The sequence below is a fragment of the Epargyreus clarus genome, unplaced genomic scaffold, assembly GCF_041222505.1.
Source record: "Epargyreus clarus isolate Ecla_fem2 unplaced genomic scaffold, WU_Ecla_fem_2.2 ptg000008l, whole genome shotgun sequence".
Classification (NCBI taxonomy): domain Eukaryota; kingdom Metazoa; phylum Arthropoda; class Insecta; order Lepidoptera; family Hesperiidae; genus Epargyreus; species Epargyreus clarus.
Window position 1 is genome coordinate 8,265,020 of NW_027332216.1, and position 18,688 is coordinate 8,283,707.

The 18,688-nt window shown below is 35.2% G+C and overlaps 2 protein-coding genes across 2 annotated transcripts in view; both read left to right on the forward strand.

The window, feature by feature from the left end:
* Nucleotides 1-3,943: 3,943 nt before the first annotated feature.
* T48 (FU domain-containing protein T48) overlaps nucleotides 3,944-18,688 on the forward strand; it is a 36,095-nt gene continuing 21,350 nt past the window's right edge. Inside the window, exon 1 of the mRNA XM_073075877.1 lies at nucleotides 3,944-4,187. The gene's annotated coding sequence lies outside the window, so the exon portion shown is untranslated. The remainder of the gene's footprint in view (nucleotides 4,188-18,688) is intronic.
* LOC140744313 (dynein intermediate chain 3, ciliary) lies at nucleotides 4,951-7,000 on the forward strand. The gene has a single exon (XM_073075872.1). The coding sequence runs from the start codon at nucleotides 5,194-5,196 to the stop codon at nucleotides 6,925-6,927; it is 1,734 nt and encodes a 577-aa protein (XP_072931973.1). The 5' UTR covers nucleotides 4,951-5,193; the 3' UTR covers nucleotides 6,928-7,000.

Consider the following 18,688-nt stretch of genomic DNA (forward strand, 5'->3'; position numbering starts at 1 on the left):
TTACAATCATAGTATAATTGAATTATATTTCTTATCATAAGATGTTTATGTGTATTAAACCGTCTTTACTTTTCAATTACAATTCAAACTATCTTTCTATTTTATTTAACAATTTCATTACAGTTGAGTAACTTGCCACTCAACGTAATTACGTAATCTAGTTTAATACAATCAACAAATACTACTGTACTTCCTATATTTGGTCTAAGTAAAAGTGACACTTAATTTTTATTTCATACGCGTTGCTACAAACAGTTAAACATTATCATCAAGTTGACAATGGCTTGCAAAAGTCTGCCGCGTGCCTGCTTTGCCGCCCCATTATGCATTGTTCCCGTGAACAGTTCATTCAATTTCGCAAAGAGACCGATGAAGACATTTGGTTTATAAAAACACAACACATCTGTAATAATATCATTCTTATAAGTGCGCTGTTATTTACTTATTCCAACTTCTTTTATTTAGCTTTCTGCACTCGCAGCCCCACACTAGGATTCCCTGTGTCGTGGGTGCCATGGACACACACATAGACAAATACACAAACACCCTGACCCAGAAACAGAAATCTAAATTCATCATTTAGATATCTGTCTGGCCGGGGATCGAACCCGGGACCCTTTGCGCGTCAGACCGGTATGGTAACCGCTCCGCCACGCGGGTCGTTATAGTATAGTTTGATAGTAGAAGAATTGTGCACATTTAAATTTATGATTATCTGTGCCCATTACTGTCCCACTAATGGGCACAGGTCTCCTCTCAGCTTGAAAGGGGCTTAGACCATAGTCCACCGCGCTAGCCAAATGCAGATTGGTGGACTACTCATACCATTGAGAACTTTTCCATAACAGTTAAACATTATCATCACGTTGACAATGGCTTGCAAACGTCTGCCGCGTGCCTGCCTTGCCGCCCCATTGTGCATTGTTCCCGTGAACAGTTCATTCAATTCCGCAAAGCGACTGATGGAGACATTTGGTTTGAATCAGTAAAAATATTGTTCTCGTAACTGCACCCTTTGTTTACTTATGATGACTACTTTTATCTCTTCGGTGCGTTTCAATTGCGATTGGCAAACTTAACACACCATTGAAAGCTTTATTAAGAACTCTCAGGCGTACAGGGTTCCTCGGGATTTTTTTTACAATTTTATATTACGCACATTGCTGAAAAATCAATGGTGCGTATCTAGAAAATGACATTTAAACCCACCGATTGTAAACCCGAGTTCCTAACCACTGGGCTATCACTGCTTTTTCAACTTCTATTAAGTGTTATTTATTTCAACTTCACAGTTCAATACTTTTGCTATTAATCACAGTACATATAAGCAGTCAGACCTTGCCTACCATGAGCGTTACACAATACTATATCTATGAATTCCTGATGGAAATTAATCTAATATCAACCAGCTGCAATCCAACTCCGTACGTGACCAATCGCTAGCACGCCTTTTTTGTGAATCTAGAAACGTGATTATTCATACAATTCCACATGCGATTATGTTCGAAGCCACTGCAACAGGTGTTACAAATTCCATCTTACAATCGATAAATTAATTTCGATTTAGTTTATCATTATTATTTTATTTATATGCTGCATTAAGCTTCCAAATTGCGTATGTGCTAATATGTTTGTAAAAAAATAACATTTGACAAAATAACGTATTGACATTTGATAAAAATCATGTTTTAAATGTTACACTTAGTTTTTATTTAAATTCCTTATTGTGGGGAAGCCTACGTAAAATTTTATATTTTTCTTAATGGGCTGTGAAGTGTTCTAACTTGTGGTGGCTGTGGTATAGTAGTGGTGGACTAAATGCTTGCCTTAATGCCTCATTTAAAGAGAAGACTCGTGCCCAAAACTGGGACAGTAATGTATAGATAATCGAAATTATTTTTATTCTGAAATAAATAAGATGATAATTCCTAACACTATTTAGGTACATAAAGACACTTCATTACTGTCGACACAGCTTCAAGAAACCGTTTAAAGTACGATCCATAACTTGCAATAATAAGCACAAGGATCACCTAGTGGACGAAATGTGACCACTTAGAAAAACATCTTCTACTCCCACACAGTTTGTACGAGAAAATCACCATCTCATTCTAAATAATTTCATCAGAGTTATATCGCACGTATAAGGATGAAACGGACATTTTACAAAATTGCATTATTATGTAAAATCAAAGATATATGTGTCATCACGATACATGGAGCGAACACCCTAAAAAACAACGACACTGCGACCTACGGCGTAATATATACGAGTATTTGGCTTGATCCCACACAATAGATCTCTGACTTAAGAATATCATTTCAACATATCCCAAAAACTTTGATCGAACCACAAGTTACGTAATTCCGATAAAAATGCCGTCCTAGCTACAAGATTGTATCGCCAATAGTCACAAGGCCAGAGCCAAGTCAATTGCTAATCAAGAAGCCCTCGATCTCTCGACCGACTAATGACCAATTACGCCTGTTGACTCTTGACCACAATTAAACGCTTACATATTTTAATTAACTCTTTTATTACAGACCTCAGCTAAATGGAGTTATTGTTGTACATGTCTGCGATAAATTAATTACGTCTGGCGTAATAGAAAGTAAACGTTTTCAATATTGATGTTTGATAGATATAAATTGCTAAATTAATTTAGCAAATGTATTATTCTTCGAATTTGAAATACAAATTATTATTGATTTGCTTTTAATTATAATCTTGAAACCACACATATCTTTCTTTCGATTAAGAAATCAAATAATTTTGACGCTTAAGTATGTGTTAAATCCAGATATTATAAAGTCTGCGATATTTTAACAATTACTTTGAAAGTTCATAAGTTAATAGGCTCATAAGTTTGAAATATAATTTCATGCGTATAATAATAAAGAAAATTTTGAACAAACAGCGAAACCTTCAAAACTCCATTAACATGCGATATTTCAACTTCAGGAGACCTTTAAACGCCCACGCCTGTAACTAAAATAAATATTTCTTCGTTAGCAAATTACACCAAACTTATAGCTTTAGATTTCATATATCACACGTATATCCACATACAACACCGCCGCTAGCCTACATTTTGACCCTACGTCGCCCCGGCTTGACACGTGCATGACGGCCATTACCACTGCCCCACATAACGAGCACTCTCGAGGGCTTTCCCCCTTATCATTACAAAACTTTTGCAATTTGCCGCCACCAACAACTGGATTTTTAATCACATGTAAAGTTAACCGGATCTCATAGTTTGGTTGCGTTACTTGAAGCAAACACACGGTTGTCAATACGGCATAATCATCAGTCAGTAGAGACTACGTACCAAACCAGTTCTAGTACTACCTATTACTGATAGGGTTGCAACGCTTAGTGTAATGTTGCATTGTATTTTAGTAAATGACTGGATATCCTGCTCTAAAAATTCTAGTTTTTATGCTTATTACGTTAATGGATTTTTGCAGACTAAATTAAATAGGTGGAGATATATTATGTACTTGTTCGTGTACAAACTCTATGAACAGAGTTCTTAGTATCTACGTTATTTTTACAAGTAGCGTATTCGAACATGCATGTACCCTGCTAGGGCATTGCAATGTAATACATTCACATTAGCTTATAGATATCTTAACTTGAATTAATTTTATTGAAGTGCTATAATCGCTAGGTCATGTATTAAACACTTTTAATACAAATGTAAGTTCATTAATAAAAATGTGATCAGGCAAAAAACAGAAACGTGTCCTGAAAAATAAATAATAAATAATAACTTTTCACTTCCTTCATTTACCAATAATTTATTTTAGCCTTTATTTTTCAAAAACATGTAGTCTTAAAATTGCCTTTCCTATATTTCCGCCAAAAGCGGCGACAACCCTAGCCAGCGATAACCTGGGCCTACGTTTACAACGCTTTACTTAGACTTACGAGTACCACTACATCCAATCGCGCGCCAGTCACCGACCGAACGTTTGTGGGAGAGAGCGCTTAAGCTGCGCGCGCGCATTATTTCGAAATATCAACAGTTTGTAACATAAAAGTGGAATTGTGACAAATTTTCATCGTATTACTAAGTTATGGTTATGTGTTCATAATGTTAAACTTACAATGAACTGAAGTGCGAATATGTGAATGCAACCTTGTGTTTGACTCCTCATAGAGCGGCGTTTACCTTTTTCCAGTAAGGAAGTATTTTGTTTATTTCAAAAGTTCATCGCCTTTGCAAATATAAACATCATTGTCGTGTGTAAATTAAACAATGTAGTGGTAATGTCGTGCAGTAGAATCATTTTGCAAATTATGTACTTCTGTAGTTTGTAAAGTTACAAATTCCGTAATAAAGTTGAAATTAAAACTTGTTGAAAGGCAAATATTAATAATTATGCAAGCAGACACTGTTAATAATGACACAATTGTTCGTCATAATTTTTCACGTTTTATTGAAGCAACCTGAATATCTGGTAATATAATATGTTTAAGCAACTTGTAACTTAAAAGCAGTTTAACTAATTTATCATGAATAAGCGAATCTTTAGTGTTGGTTAGCAGTTAAACAAACACGTCGTCATTTACGTCATCTATATTTATTATAAAATTACACAAATTAATTAACACCAATAAAACAAGAAATTGGCTCTTAACGTAAGTAAATGAGGTTTACCCGAGATGTGTAAACTTCCCATTCGTGTGTGCACGTTCCTACTAATCCCCTTGCAAACGATTTCTCTCTCGACGCCCATAAGAATTCATAGCTACGATTTCTAAATGCATATTAATGCGAACCATATACTTAGCTCCACAATGTGATTGCGACATTTCCTGGTATGAGAAACAATGCGGTAATCGGTCCAACAGAAACCTAAACAGTTTGTAATAGTAAATCAAATCAAACATATTGCTCGTCAAATTAACTAATAACGTTGTGAAATGTAATGTTACAAGACATTATTAGTTCATTTGTTACTGTTGGAAAGATAAAGTAAAAATCATCCACGAGTGATGACTCAAGAACTCGACAAAAACCTCCATTGGAAACAAGGACACAAGTGTTTTCAGGCCACATTAAAACGATAAACTCGATGTCATCATACTATATGTTTCTCCATGACCTTCGTGATTCAATACCTTACGAAATAACCGATAAATATATTTAGTTATTGACGAATTTAGTTTAATACTTTTTCACAATGTCAAGTTATATAAAATCAACGTATGAGTACACCAAGTTACGCAAGAACTTCGGAAGACAGGTATTATTTCAAATGGTACCCGCGCATCTTCTAGATTCTATTAATCCTGACAAAGAACAACAAAACCTATATATACTTCGTAATCCCGTGAACAGAGAGGTGCAAGCAACAATGCCGCAATCAGAACACGAAACGAACACAAAAGAATTGGTAATTCACGAGCAAGGCATAAATCATACTGAAGGCGGCTGGCCGCGCGAAGTACATCTATATAACGAAGAACATACTGCTCGACATTGCCGTCGAGTCCAGCACGAGGAGAACTATATTCGTACCGTTTTAAACCTTACACCCCAGATGGAGCATTATATCGACCAAAATAATGCAGTTGACATGTATCAGACATATTTTGATGGTATGCCCTCTGAAAACCCAGTCGAAAAATATAAAATTCAGATTGGAAATATATTTCGCGATCCTCTCAAAAGACCCGTTTCATGTGTTGTATGGACAAACGAAAAAAAATCCAAGCTAGCCGTTTCGTACAGATATAACTTTTCCGAGGATGAAATTGAGTCCAAACTGAAGCATGTCTGCTATTTATGGGATGTCTGCAAACAAACATCGCCTATTTACGAATTTTTTCCTGAACACAGCTGTTGGCAATTAGCATGCTCGCCCGTAGACTCAAATTTAATGATCGCTGGTCTTAAAAATGGAACCGTTAGCGTTTTTGACATTCGTGAAGGGCCGAATGCCATATTGTGTAGTTCAATTTACAACTCGCATCGCGCACCGATTAGTGCCTTGCTGTATACTCAATCGCGAACTCACTCGGAATTTTTCACAGGGTCTCCCGATGGCCAATGTCTTTGGTGGGATATTAGGAATCTTTCAAATCCAATCGATCAATTACCAATGTCCGTAAGATTGGATCCTTCAGAGGAGCCGAATTTAAGCAACTCCGAAGGTGTAAGTTCTTTGCAGTTCGATCGTGGCTTACCTACTAAATTTCTATGTGGGACAGAATCCGGACTCGTTATTAATGCAAACCGTATGGGCCGAAGTCACTCAGAAATCCTAACTTCCTATTGGAATGCACATTCGGGACCAGTTCGCACTGTGGAGCGAAGTCCCTGCACTCTGAGGATGTTTATAACTTGCGGAGATTGGACGGTCCGCATTTGGAGTGAGGAAGTTCGCTCTGCTCCAATTATAGTTTCAAAACCGTACCGTCATCAAGTTACTGATGTGGCGTGGGCTCCTCTCAGATATTCTAGTTATATGGCAATCTGTGAAGGTGGAATGTTTTATTACTGGGATCTTCTGCGAAAGTATCGCGAGCCAGTCTCAACACTGCATATCTCGAAACACGGCCTTACGAAAGTGACGCCGCATCCAGAAGGAAATTTGATTGCCGTAGGTGACAACCAAGGATCGTTATTCTTGCTACACCCATCAGAAAATATGACACGTTCGGATAGTAACGATAAAGTACTCATGCACCAAACATATGATAGGGAAACTAGACGCGAACATATTTTAGACTCGCGCATAAAAGAGATACGATTAAAAGTGCGACTGGAGGAAAACATGCCGAATGTTGTAACTGAAGAAAGCGAAGACGAAAGCGAGATGTTCCAAACGGTTGAGAATGAATATTATAAAATTGTAAAGGAAGCTCAACGTGAAATGGATAATATGTCTACATTGAGTAGTTTGTCTACTTAGAATAACTTAGCATTCTCGATATAACATCCTTTATAACTTTATTCTACTTCAATATACTTAAAAAATATTATTATATTAATCTCTTAGTACATCATTTACATTATTATATTAATCTCTTAGTAACACGACCACCATGACATTCTTTCATGCCTTAGAAACAGCTTTTATGCTGCTATGCTCCACTTTAAATATAATAGTTTATGAAAATGGTAAGTTACAACTTAAATCCCACAGTTAATTGCATCTTTGACCGAGCTGTTCCAAAAATAACTTAGCTATTTACCCGCCAGCGGAGGGTAATGTGTTTAGGGCGTATGTACATATGTATATCTCACACAGAAAAACCAAATACACTACCCTTAGTATAATTTTTTACGTTTTTACAAAAATGATTGTTTGTGTATATGACCATACATTTCCAATCAGCGCCCCTAGCGGACTGTATCAGAACTGATTGAAAATGTTTGGGAAACACGTAAACAAATACAAAAACGGTCAGTTTGGTAAAAACGTAAAAACTCATACTAAGGGAACAGGTCTGTGATATCTTATTATTTTACATAATAATATGATTCGTCTAAACCGGTGAAATGACAAAATAACAATATTATTGATCTAAATTGGGGAATAACAGATTATATTTTCAAGCGGTCGGGTTTTTGATTTAATTATTATTCTCGTATTTATTATCATTTCTTTGAACACAACTTTTAACCTTCTAAAGGGCTAAAAGAAGCAGGTTACTTGTACATCAGTTCATCCGGGTATTAAATGTGGCCGTATGACCCGCATGCTTAACCAGTAGCATTACCATGAGTTGGCATAGAAACGCCACTATAGAAATTGTAAATAGAAAACTATTGTCATTTTGCTAGTGAATAACATAACTACTATCGTTACGGTATTTCTTGACAACGTCTGTCAAATTAGTGACTCATGAGACCGAATTTGTATGGCAATAGATCATAATGATATTCGCTAGCGATTTGATTTCGATAGGTTTTTTACGTATCGAGTTACGCCACTACGGATTTTAGTTCTACGAGTAACCACCAGAGGCGCTGTACAATTTTTCATACATTTATTTTACGCAGTCGCTAGCGAGTAATACTTTTGTAAACTCATGGTAGTGCTACAGAATGCATCCGGCAAGCTAACCGCTGGTTTGTCGTATAACAACAATGTTCTACGAGCTTCAAGTACGCAATTGAAATCCCCTTTCAACGGATAAATAAGTAGCGGATCAGCGGGATAAGGGCAGACTCCTTGAAATCAGCGGTTCTCAAAGTAGATAACGTTATCTTGTAACCGACGCGTAATAGGATGCCGGTAATATCCTCAAAGAAATTTGTGAATGATGAAATTTTAAACTGAAAACAAAGCCTACATATTGCACTACATTGATGGGATTCCTGTCCTGATTAACAGTATAAAAGAAACAAATTACGAAACGAACGAAAAAGGATTATAATCGTTAAAATAAATGTAATAATAAGTAAAAAAATAAGCAGTGCTGGAAAATAAAGCGTTCTTAAAATTTCCGTTACACGAAACACTTTGAGGACCTTTGCTTTAGATGACGTGATCGCGTCAATATAAATAGACGATCTTATATTTTTTATGTTACTTTTATTATAAAATCGAAACTCTAAACATGCAAAACGCCACCTATTAACGAATTAAAGTAATTATAAGATAAACATACTACAGCTTTCTTTGAACTACGTAATTATAAAAAAGTTTGCAAATACCGGATTGTAATAAAATAAAAACTATATTCAGTGGAATAGTATCGAACCTTCAAACTTAATGACTAAATACACAATAGCTAACAGTTTTTTGTAAAAACAGTCGCCGTCAAATCGAATACAAAAAACTATTCGATTATTTTAAATTCTACCGCGATCACATTCCCAAATAGGCGAATTTGGGACTGATGGCGACTATCGAACTAACTGTTTCACTCTTTCATTACTTAAAATAAAAAGGCAAAAAGTAACTTAGGAGCCAGTAAAAGCAATTTAACGTGTACCCTAGAACTTTATGGCCTAGAATTAGATTTGAACGCTTACAATACTAGTAGAAACACCGCATAACAAGTTGTAAGTAAGACCGTGGACCGCTATATCCACAAGTGAATACAAAGGTACGTCACAGCAACTTTCACCCGGCGAGGAGGTAGGGTTGGCACAAGTTAAAAGTATACGCACAGTATAGGGACACTTTACTTATTATTAGAAATTATGTAAATGTGCAGTGTTAAGTTTTAGATGTTTTGTAGTAAGGGTGTGGTAAGAGACAGGTACGAGGATTCCAATTTAGTCCTCAAAACTATGAGCCTATTTGGGGTTAATGACAGACGTTTTGTAGTTATTATAGTCAGCCAGATTTGCAAAATAATGAATTTTAGAAAAAAAGTAAATTCGTAAGCCCGGTCGCTATAAAATAAAATCGCGCTTAAATAATTGACTACTATTATGTTATCTAAGTTTAATCACCTTACCATTTCCTAATCAAACGAATAATAGTCTTCAAGACTATCATCACTTAATATATACTCTATACTAAACAGACCATATTATTTACTTGGTTATAAAAAAAAACATAAAGGTGTCAACCCTTAACCCGCCGCACGCGCTAACCGTACGCACGACAACCCATTTTCTTTGGATTGAACTATCTACACCGACACCCGCATTGCTTACTTGCACTCGCGTACTGTAGCGCAGCGTATGCAGTATAGCAAAACTGTACACGTGTGTTTCAACTACTATACTGTAATGCATTTCTGTTAGTTTCATTTTAAATTACCTACCTCAAACCTTATATAGTTTTAGCACATTATTTTCTTATCTTTGGAGTATAGTAATGCTTTCTTTTACAGAAGATTCAGCGTCTAAGCAAAGCTAACAAAACTATTTTTAAACAAAATCACTATTTTTATTTATTTATTTATTTTAAATTTATATTTTTAAAAACTTTGTATTTTTAAAGAACCAAAGCGCAATATGCTTTGGCACTAAGTTATTTCTTTGCTTTCATAAAGTTAATGTTCTTGTTGAAATAACCTATTACAACATTTGAGAGCAACGTGTAAAATTTCATCATTGTTTCTTAGATGTTAACGATAAGATAGTACGCACAAATATACAATTTTGCATTACTTAATTTTGCATTACTAATGCAACTCCGGCGCGTTCCACTGTGATCTAAGCTTAATCATACAAACGATTCACGCGAACATTTATTACATCGCACAATGAGCCTTTGAAAGCTGCTAACTTGTTCTTTTCATGTGTGTTGTTTAATTGAGTTATGAAAAGTTTCTCGTTTCTTCGAAATTGAGGGTAAGCATATAATGAATTACATTAGAAATTTTTAGAATGACAGACTTATACTAGCTTGAATTTTAGTATCAATATTAAATTGCATTATGGTTTTCCAAACTTAAAAGAAATAAGAATATGATAATATACAGTTTGTTATTCTGTTAATGCTATAATTATTTAAATGTTAGAAAGTCAGTATAAACTAAAGCGCTAGTAGTAACGGTAATTTCTAAATATAAATTAATATCACCATAATTCATAATCTTAACATGATCAACAAAATCGAAAGTTAGTATTCTAAAAAGGTGTACATTTAAAGTCTTAGAGACCTCAAAACTTTGGAATATCTCCGAAAATATGGATTTAAACGCTAATAGAATTGAACTCTACCTAAACTAAGCTCTTTGTTGAAGATTCTTCGCCTTATCAATGGATAGAGTTTCGTATTCCATAGAGATTTCGTAATCGATAGAGCTATTGACTAAAACAAAATAGTAATGCTAAGGACATACTAAACTAGAATAAGACTAAAACTTACTTACTAAATAATACAGCTTTCGAATACCGCTGTGTAAAATTATCTACTATATAAAATTCTCGTGTCACAGTTTTCGTTGCCATACTCCTCCGAAACGGCTTGACCGATTTTGATGAAATTTTTTGCGCTTATCCGGTATCTATGAGAATCGGCCAACATATATTTTTCATCCCCCTAAGTGATAAGGGTTGTTCACCCTTAAGATTTTTTTATCTATATGGCAATACAACGTTTGCTGGGTCAGCTAGTATTCTTTCTAAATTCGCCGTATTCTCCGATTGCGTAAACCATGAGTTAGGTTCTTACGAGTACATTTTAAATTCTAAAATTACCTACAACTAAATATGCTAATTAATACAACCTCTTTGCTAGCTATTATATAAATAGATTTTTCAAATAGTATCGAATTAACGTGACAAGGACAATTCTAATATTGTCTTGCGGTTATCATTCGATCTCATCACGGATCATCCGAGCTTTAACGCATCAAACTAAGCCAACTATAAATCAACGCAACGCATTTGGAGTAATAAATCCAATTGCTGATAATTAAACATAATTAACAAGGAATGTTGTATGTCACTAGTTTATAAGTTTATAGGTTAATGCCGGTAACTCGTTCTCGTAAGTGGACTGCGCTTTTTAACTTACTCGTAAGTTCATGTAATCAGTGTGGTTTGCTTTATAGCCTTGTTATTACATCGATTGAAGGTGGCAGAACCCTTTGTGGTTCGACTCCGGCCGCACCACCGCCACACCTATTTCTGCCTCATAACAGCAGTGTGACGCTGCTGAGTTCTAGTTTGAAGGGTGTGATAAAGGAGACATATTTTTCCGAGACGTTTCAGCTTAGTCCTCAGGGGTAGCGGCGCATCTGTGGCCGATCTCAGGTAGGAATAACTAATCCTATCTGGGGTTGATTACAGATGTTCATGGGCGGTAGTAGCCACTTACCATCAGGTGGACTAAATGTTTGCTACTTCTGTATTATAAAAACAAGGTTAATGCCGGTAACTCATTCTCATAAGTGGACTGCGCATTTTAACACACTTTAGTTATAAGTTCATGTAATTACCGATGTAGTTTGCTTTATAGCCTTGCCTTATATCGGTGTGTGTTTCATTAGAGTAGAAAATAATCGTTAAGTTATGAAAAATATCCGTTAATAATTAATGAGTAAATAACTATCAAAACTTGAAAGTAGATATAATATGGTACTACTTCAACGAAATTAAGTTCAGTAGTTAAAGTTTATTACTTTAAAAAAAATCTTTATTTAGAATACGGAAATGACTAAAAGACAATATTTAAAAAAAAGTGTCTCAAAACTTTCCAAATATACTTTTGATTGTAAGTACTTTCTGTGTATAAAAATGGCTCTACATATTTAAACAAATTTCTGCACATATATTAGAACTAAATTAATATAATTTCTTCACATACTCAAATGGCGAAATACAACATATTATAATGATGTACTTAAGATTACATTTCCTGTCATAAAAGAGTACAAAATGTAGTTATTATGACGTCCATTAGAGCTAATTCTCGCACAAGAAGTGGAAATGATGTAACGGAAAAAGCGTTATTACATATCAATCAAGTATTTTCACTTTTGCACCAAATCACACGTTCTTTAAGTATTGAATCAATAGACATCTTATGTATAAAATTCTCGTGTCACAACTCACAATGTTAATTACCGTACTCCTCCGGAACGGCTTTACCGATTTGCACCAAATTTTATATTCATATTCAGTAGGTCTGAGAATTGGCTACTATCTATTTTTCATACTCCTAAGTGGGTTTCACTCTTAACATTTTTTTAATTTATATAGCAACACAACGTTTGCCGGGTTATCTATAAAATGAATAAATAGCTATTTCTCAATACAGTCTATCACATTTGAAAGGTAGAGCAAGTTTCGATCGATCAAAGAGATACCCCCGCCACACCTATTTCTACAGTAAAGTAGTTCTTGTATTTCAAAGTATTAGTGGAAGGCTGCTGGCTAAATTAGGAATGAGGCGACAATCCTAGTCCTCAGCAAGTTGGCAACACATCGGTGATCAACATTAGATAAAACCGCTGCTCTATATGGAGTTGGTTAAGAAAGAAAGAAAGAAACATTTATTCGGATAACACATATATCCATATCCATACATATATCCATGGTCGAAAACACTTATCATCAGGTCAGGTCTACTTCTTGGGTTGCTAATTCAATCTTATATTAAAAAAAAAACATTTTAGTTTTAAATAAGTGTGTCTAGTAAGTATCAATTTGCAATTTTGTTCTGATAAATTTACATAATCATCATTACAAAGTTGATAGAGTTATTACACATGTTTCAGCCTTACGTCACATTTCTTACTTATCTACTACTGTTTCTAAGAATGACATACCAATTTCTATATTTGGTGTTGTGTCACTTGTCCTGGATTATAACTGTTATTGTGATCACATAAATATTCCCACAATGATGATTGTACCCACTTCTTTGTAAATGTTTCTTGTAATTATTAAACTGGTTTAATGCGGTCTTATACGAAAATAAGTTATTTTCCTGTTTATAATTTACTTCACAGTAAATAAGTAAGTGTTGATTAAGTATTACTTTAAGGCAATCGCTTCATATGAAGTGTTGCCACCAACTCCTCTAACTTTCCAAATTATCTAAATGTTGATTAAATTTTACTTTAGAATCGCTTCATATGAAGTGGTGGCACCAACTTCTCGAACTTTCCAAATTATGTAAATAAACTTATCTAAAGCCGATAACAAATGCTTAATAATATTTTTTTTTATAATATTTATTTAATTGATTATTTTAATTATTTGGAATTTATTATAATGAAAATACAAATTTTGAATTTTAAATTAGATTGTTTAACCTACATATATACATATATATTTGTAAGCCTCTCAGTGGTAGAATAAGCAATCGTCCAAAATTGTTTTGACATCCAACAGCCATTACCTTATTCACAAATAATTTGATTGATTTGATTTATTTTACAGTATTTCCTAAAAAATGTAACAACAAAGCAATGAAAGTAATACTTAACACTCGTTAAACTTACGTTTGTTTTGTATTCTGCTGCAATAATCAATTTACAATAGTGCAGTTACAACACGGATACACCGTCTCCAATTTCTAATCGTCCCGCTATCGTCAGGGGACGAGAAACATTTACCTTGTTGTTTAGTTAAATGATTTCCCTGTTCTATCGTTTGAATATACCGTAGAAACTTTAATATGCGATGTCCCTGTAGTTCCGGGACTAGAATAGGGCTACGGTATCCACTACCTGTCGCAAGAGGCGACTAAAAGGGGGCTTCCGTGGTTGCGGGCGGCAAGATTGGGAGGTCGAGCCGTCCGGCAAGCTACTCCGGTAAAGGACGGCGGTGTGTCTGGTCGCATACCGTCGTAAATACCAGACGGTGTGGCGAGTCCCGAAGCTCACCTGGGCGGAGCCCGAAGGGGCAACGCGTTCAGAGGACTCCGGTTGCGTTCCGTTGGAGATCCCGAAGTCCTCTTGGCAACGCCGAGGTTGACCACCGCACTAAAACCCCCCCGGGTTTTAGTGCGGTAAGAGTCCCACATAGCCCTGTGTCACTCCCACGGCACGGGGTACCTTTTGAAGGTTTCCTCCTCGAAAACAAAAAAAAGGTAACACTCGTTTAACGTGTAACTTACGTTTGTTTTGTATTCTGCTGCAATAATAAATTTACAATAGTGCAGTTACAACACGGATACACCGTCTCCAATTTCTAACCGTCCCACCATCGTCAGGTGACGAGAAAACATTACCTCGTTGTTTAGTTAAATGATTTCCCTGTTCTATCGTTTGAATATACAGCAGAAACTTTAATATACGTGCCTACCCAGTTATGCAGATTCGCGATTGTAAGGATTGCCAACGTAATCAATTAACTTAGCAATTTACGCTTTGGTAAATTGCAAGCTATTTATTTATTACTAGCTGTGCCCCGTGTTTCGCTCCCGTTAAATAGAAATCTAATTATATCATAAACAAAAAAAAGTAAGTTCTAAAATATAAGTAGCCTAAGTTACTCCTTATTACATCAGCTACCTGCCAATAAAAGTCTCGTCAAAATCGGTCCAGCCATTTCAGAAATTACCCAGAACGAACAGAATGACAGACAGACAAAAATTGTAAAAAAAGTTGTTTTGGTGTATGTACCGTATGATTATTCATATGCATGTAGTAAAAAGCGGTTATTTCAATATTAAAAACAGACACTCCAATTTTATTTATATGTATAGATATTGAAGTAACAAACGAAAAGCCTACCTAAAATTAAGTGGCTACTGCAACCCATTGACATTATTAATCGACTAAGGATAGATTCCGACCTAACCTCGCCAACAAATGAGCCGCTATCGCTGAGCACTAAGCTAGAATGCCTCGGAAAAGTATGTCTGATTTACCCATACCCTTCAAACTAGAACACAACAGCGCTTAACACTGCTGTTATTAGGCAGAAATAGGTGTAACAATGGTGCTACCAGACTTGAACCACAAAGGGTTCTTCACCACCACTATCACCACCATCTTCACCATCACCTTCATAACTCACTTATTTAAATACTTTTTAATTAACGGCCCTAGCAGACTAGTTAGGTTTGACGCGAGCATTTGGTCGCTGAATCTAGTTTCCGAAAAGCAGCATTGATATCATCTTTAATTGCCGTTGCTAAAGAAAGCATATTCACTGAGGCCCTCAAAGTTTTAAAATTAAGTAGATTTTTTTATAAATTCAATCCAGATATTCGATAACCGCCTTACGCCATCATTTAGTCCAGTCGAGTCTCAATGTATCGTTGTTGACAAATCCTCTCTGTTGTAATCCCCATAATTTATTAAAAGTGGGAACGCGGTCTCTCTGGGAGCTGGCCTCATTTTTTCCAATGCACATTGTTCTTATTGCACTTTCGCGCGCGGCGTGATTGCGTTGCTCCAGTTACCCTACTTTATTAACCCTGTAATATTCATCCGACGTACCTACGACCCGCATGGGTTTTGAGAGTAAAGTTTAAGTTTAATAATTTTACGCTTTCGTTCTTTATTAGACTTAACGCTTTAACTTTTATACTAAATATTACTCGTAAGACTAAGTTAGTTCTTAGTTTAATACTTCATGCTTTCTTCTATCTCTAACGATTTAAAATATTATTATGTATAATAAAAATTGAGACGAGTGTTATCGTCTGGAAATCGACGATAATATATTTTTATTTCTTTATTATTTTTTCTTCTTTGGTATGTTAGATGCCCATTCCATATTTATTATACATACTAAATATTTATTTCGATCCGAAACCATAGCTAAGCTTTCGTTTTTAACCGACTTGTATTTTTTATATTCATGTAATTTTTCAATATTAATTACATACCTACGTCTTTTGAATCGGGTTATAAATAATTTCTTGTGTTATAAGTAGAAGATAAATTCAGATGATTCTGTCATTAAACAATATGTTTACAGTTGTTTTACTAAACATTATTCCATTGTTCTTCGAAATATCATTGAATTGTGAGTAAATCGCATGTTATGTGTTATTTATTTACTACACGCATCTGTAGCACTACCATGAGTTAACAAAAGTATTACTCGCTAGCGACTGCGTAAAATAAATGTATGAAAAATTGTACAGCGCCTCTGGTGGTTACTCGTAGAACTAAAATCCGTAGTGGCGTAACTCGATACGTAAAAAACCTATCGAAATCAAATCGCTAGCGAATGTCATTATGATCTATTGCCATACAAATTGACATACGTTGTCAAGAAATACCGTAACGATAGTAGTTATGTTATTCACTAGCAAAATGACAATAGTTTTCTATTTACAATTTCTATAGTGGCGTTTCTATGCCAACTCATGGTAGTGCTACTGGTGTACAAACATATCGTAATACACGTTAGATCAGACTACTGCCACTTACGCAATCTTACTGTTCATGTGGTAGAACTCTTTGTCGATGTACGATTGTAACGTACAGTCAACCACACCTCTACCCTTACCAGGAGTTTTTACGTTTCGACAAATATGACTGTTTTGGTATTTGTTTACGTATTTGCCCATACAAATTCCAATCAGAGCCCCTAGCGGATGGTGTCAGAACTAGGAAATCGTATGGGCCAATACGTAAGCAAATACCAAAACAGTCATATTTTCGAAACGTAAAAACTTCTGGTAAGGGTACTGTTTCTGTCTTATAACAACAATGTTTGCACTAGGAGTTGAAGATGTGACTAAGCAAACTAATTTAAACGAGCCCGCCAACTTCAACTAAACGATCCCGTCCAATTTATATATCAGAGATCAATACAGATTGATAGAGCCACACGTTGAGTAGGTACTCGAGGACGCATCACATGCCGTCTACGTAAAATTGTTAAAGCAAATGATATTTAGTTCCTAATTCACATATAACATTGGAAAATCAGAGGCGAGTGCCTGAGAGTCGAACCTCGGTCCCCTCGATTAAGAGACCGAACTTCAACCACTAGTGGATTATAACTATAAACAGTAGCGCTACTATTATAAATCTAACTTAATAGAAACAAGTGACAGACGTGGCTGAGAATATCAAAGGGTTCTGCCCGCCTTATAAATATTAACGCAGATATAACTAAGTATTGTATTATTACCAAAGTACTATCGATCCCAATCACCTTGGTCGAGCGTAATAAAGACGACAAGCGTGTGATTGTGCGAATACAAAGCCTCGTTCGCAGTGTTTAAATGTCAATTGCTACCTCAATAATAATATAACCTGCATTTACCTAAGCCATTTCTACAGAAGAAAAAAATCACAGTTTGAGTCGGATTCACACATGAAGGGTTCCGTAAAATCCGCAAAGTTATACTGTACTATTTTCATTTCTCTATTTTCTCGATGACAGATCGATGCCCATGTAATTTTGTGTTGTTTACGTTAAGATGTCACACAGATAATACTGTACTTCATGGACAGGTAGTGATGTGCTACGCATAATGACTACTATAGGAACTATAACGATAAACGGAACACGATAACATACCCGGTTTTTTTTTTAATGTAAGAAACTAAACTACTGCCGGATACTTTTGTATTTTGATTAACTATAATATTATATTACATATACATACTTATAGTATAATATTTCATTACAAGATGTTACACGTATAAACTTTTGATTGATAATGCCTACTTATTTAAAATTTTCGAAGCAGTTGCTGTGTTATTTTTCGTACGGCGTAAGCTTTGCTGTATGTGTCTTTGTTCAAAATACATATAATAAATATATGCGATCGATATCATTGCTTATTTGGTCACAACACTACAAAGAACTGTCATCGAGAAAATAAAGAAATGGAAATAGTATACTTAGACATTTGTACGTAGTCCCATTAAAACGATCGAAATGTGAAAATGGCCGAAAAGAAAAGTGTTCCCCATATATCGTAGCGCTCATACACTGTATACATTTCAAGTATATAGTAGTACTAGCTGACCCGGCAAACTTTGTACTGCCACAAAATCTATTTATCAAATATATGTTATATAAAATATAGCCTATGTTACTCGTGGATATGTAGCTTTCGAATAGTAAAAGAATTTTTAAAATCGTTCCAGTAGTTTTTGAGCCTATTCATTACAACCAAACAACAACAAACAAAGTTTTCCTCTTTATAATATTAGTGTAGATAATTGAAAAGTTACGCTGAAAAACACCGAACACATACAATGTACGTATGCAAACCCTTTTCAACGTTTTGTTGTTTGTAGCGTATAGCACCCATACTACACATTGTGTAAAAAAACAAGTTCTAAACTTAGATTATGTACATAAGCAACAATAACAGTAAATTCAGATGT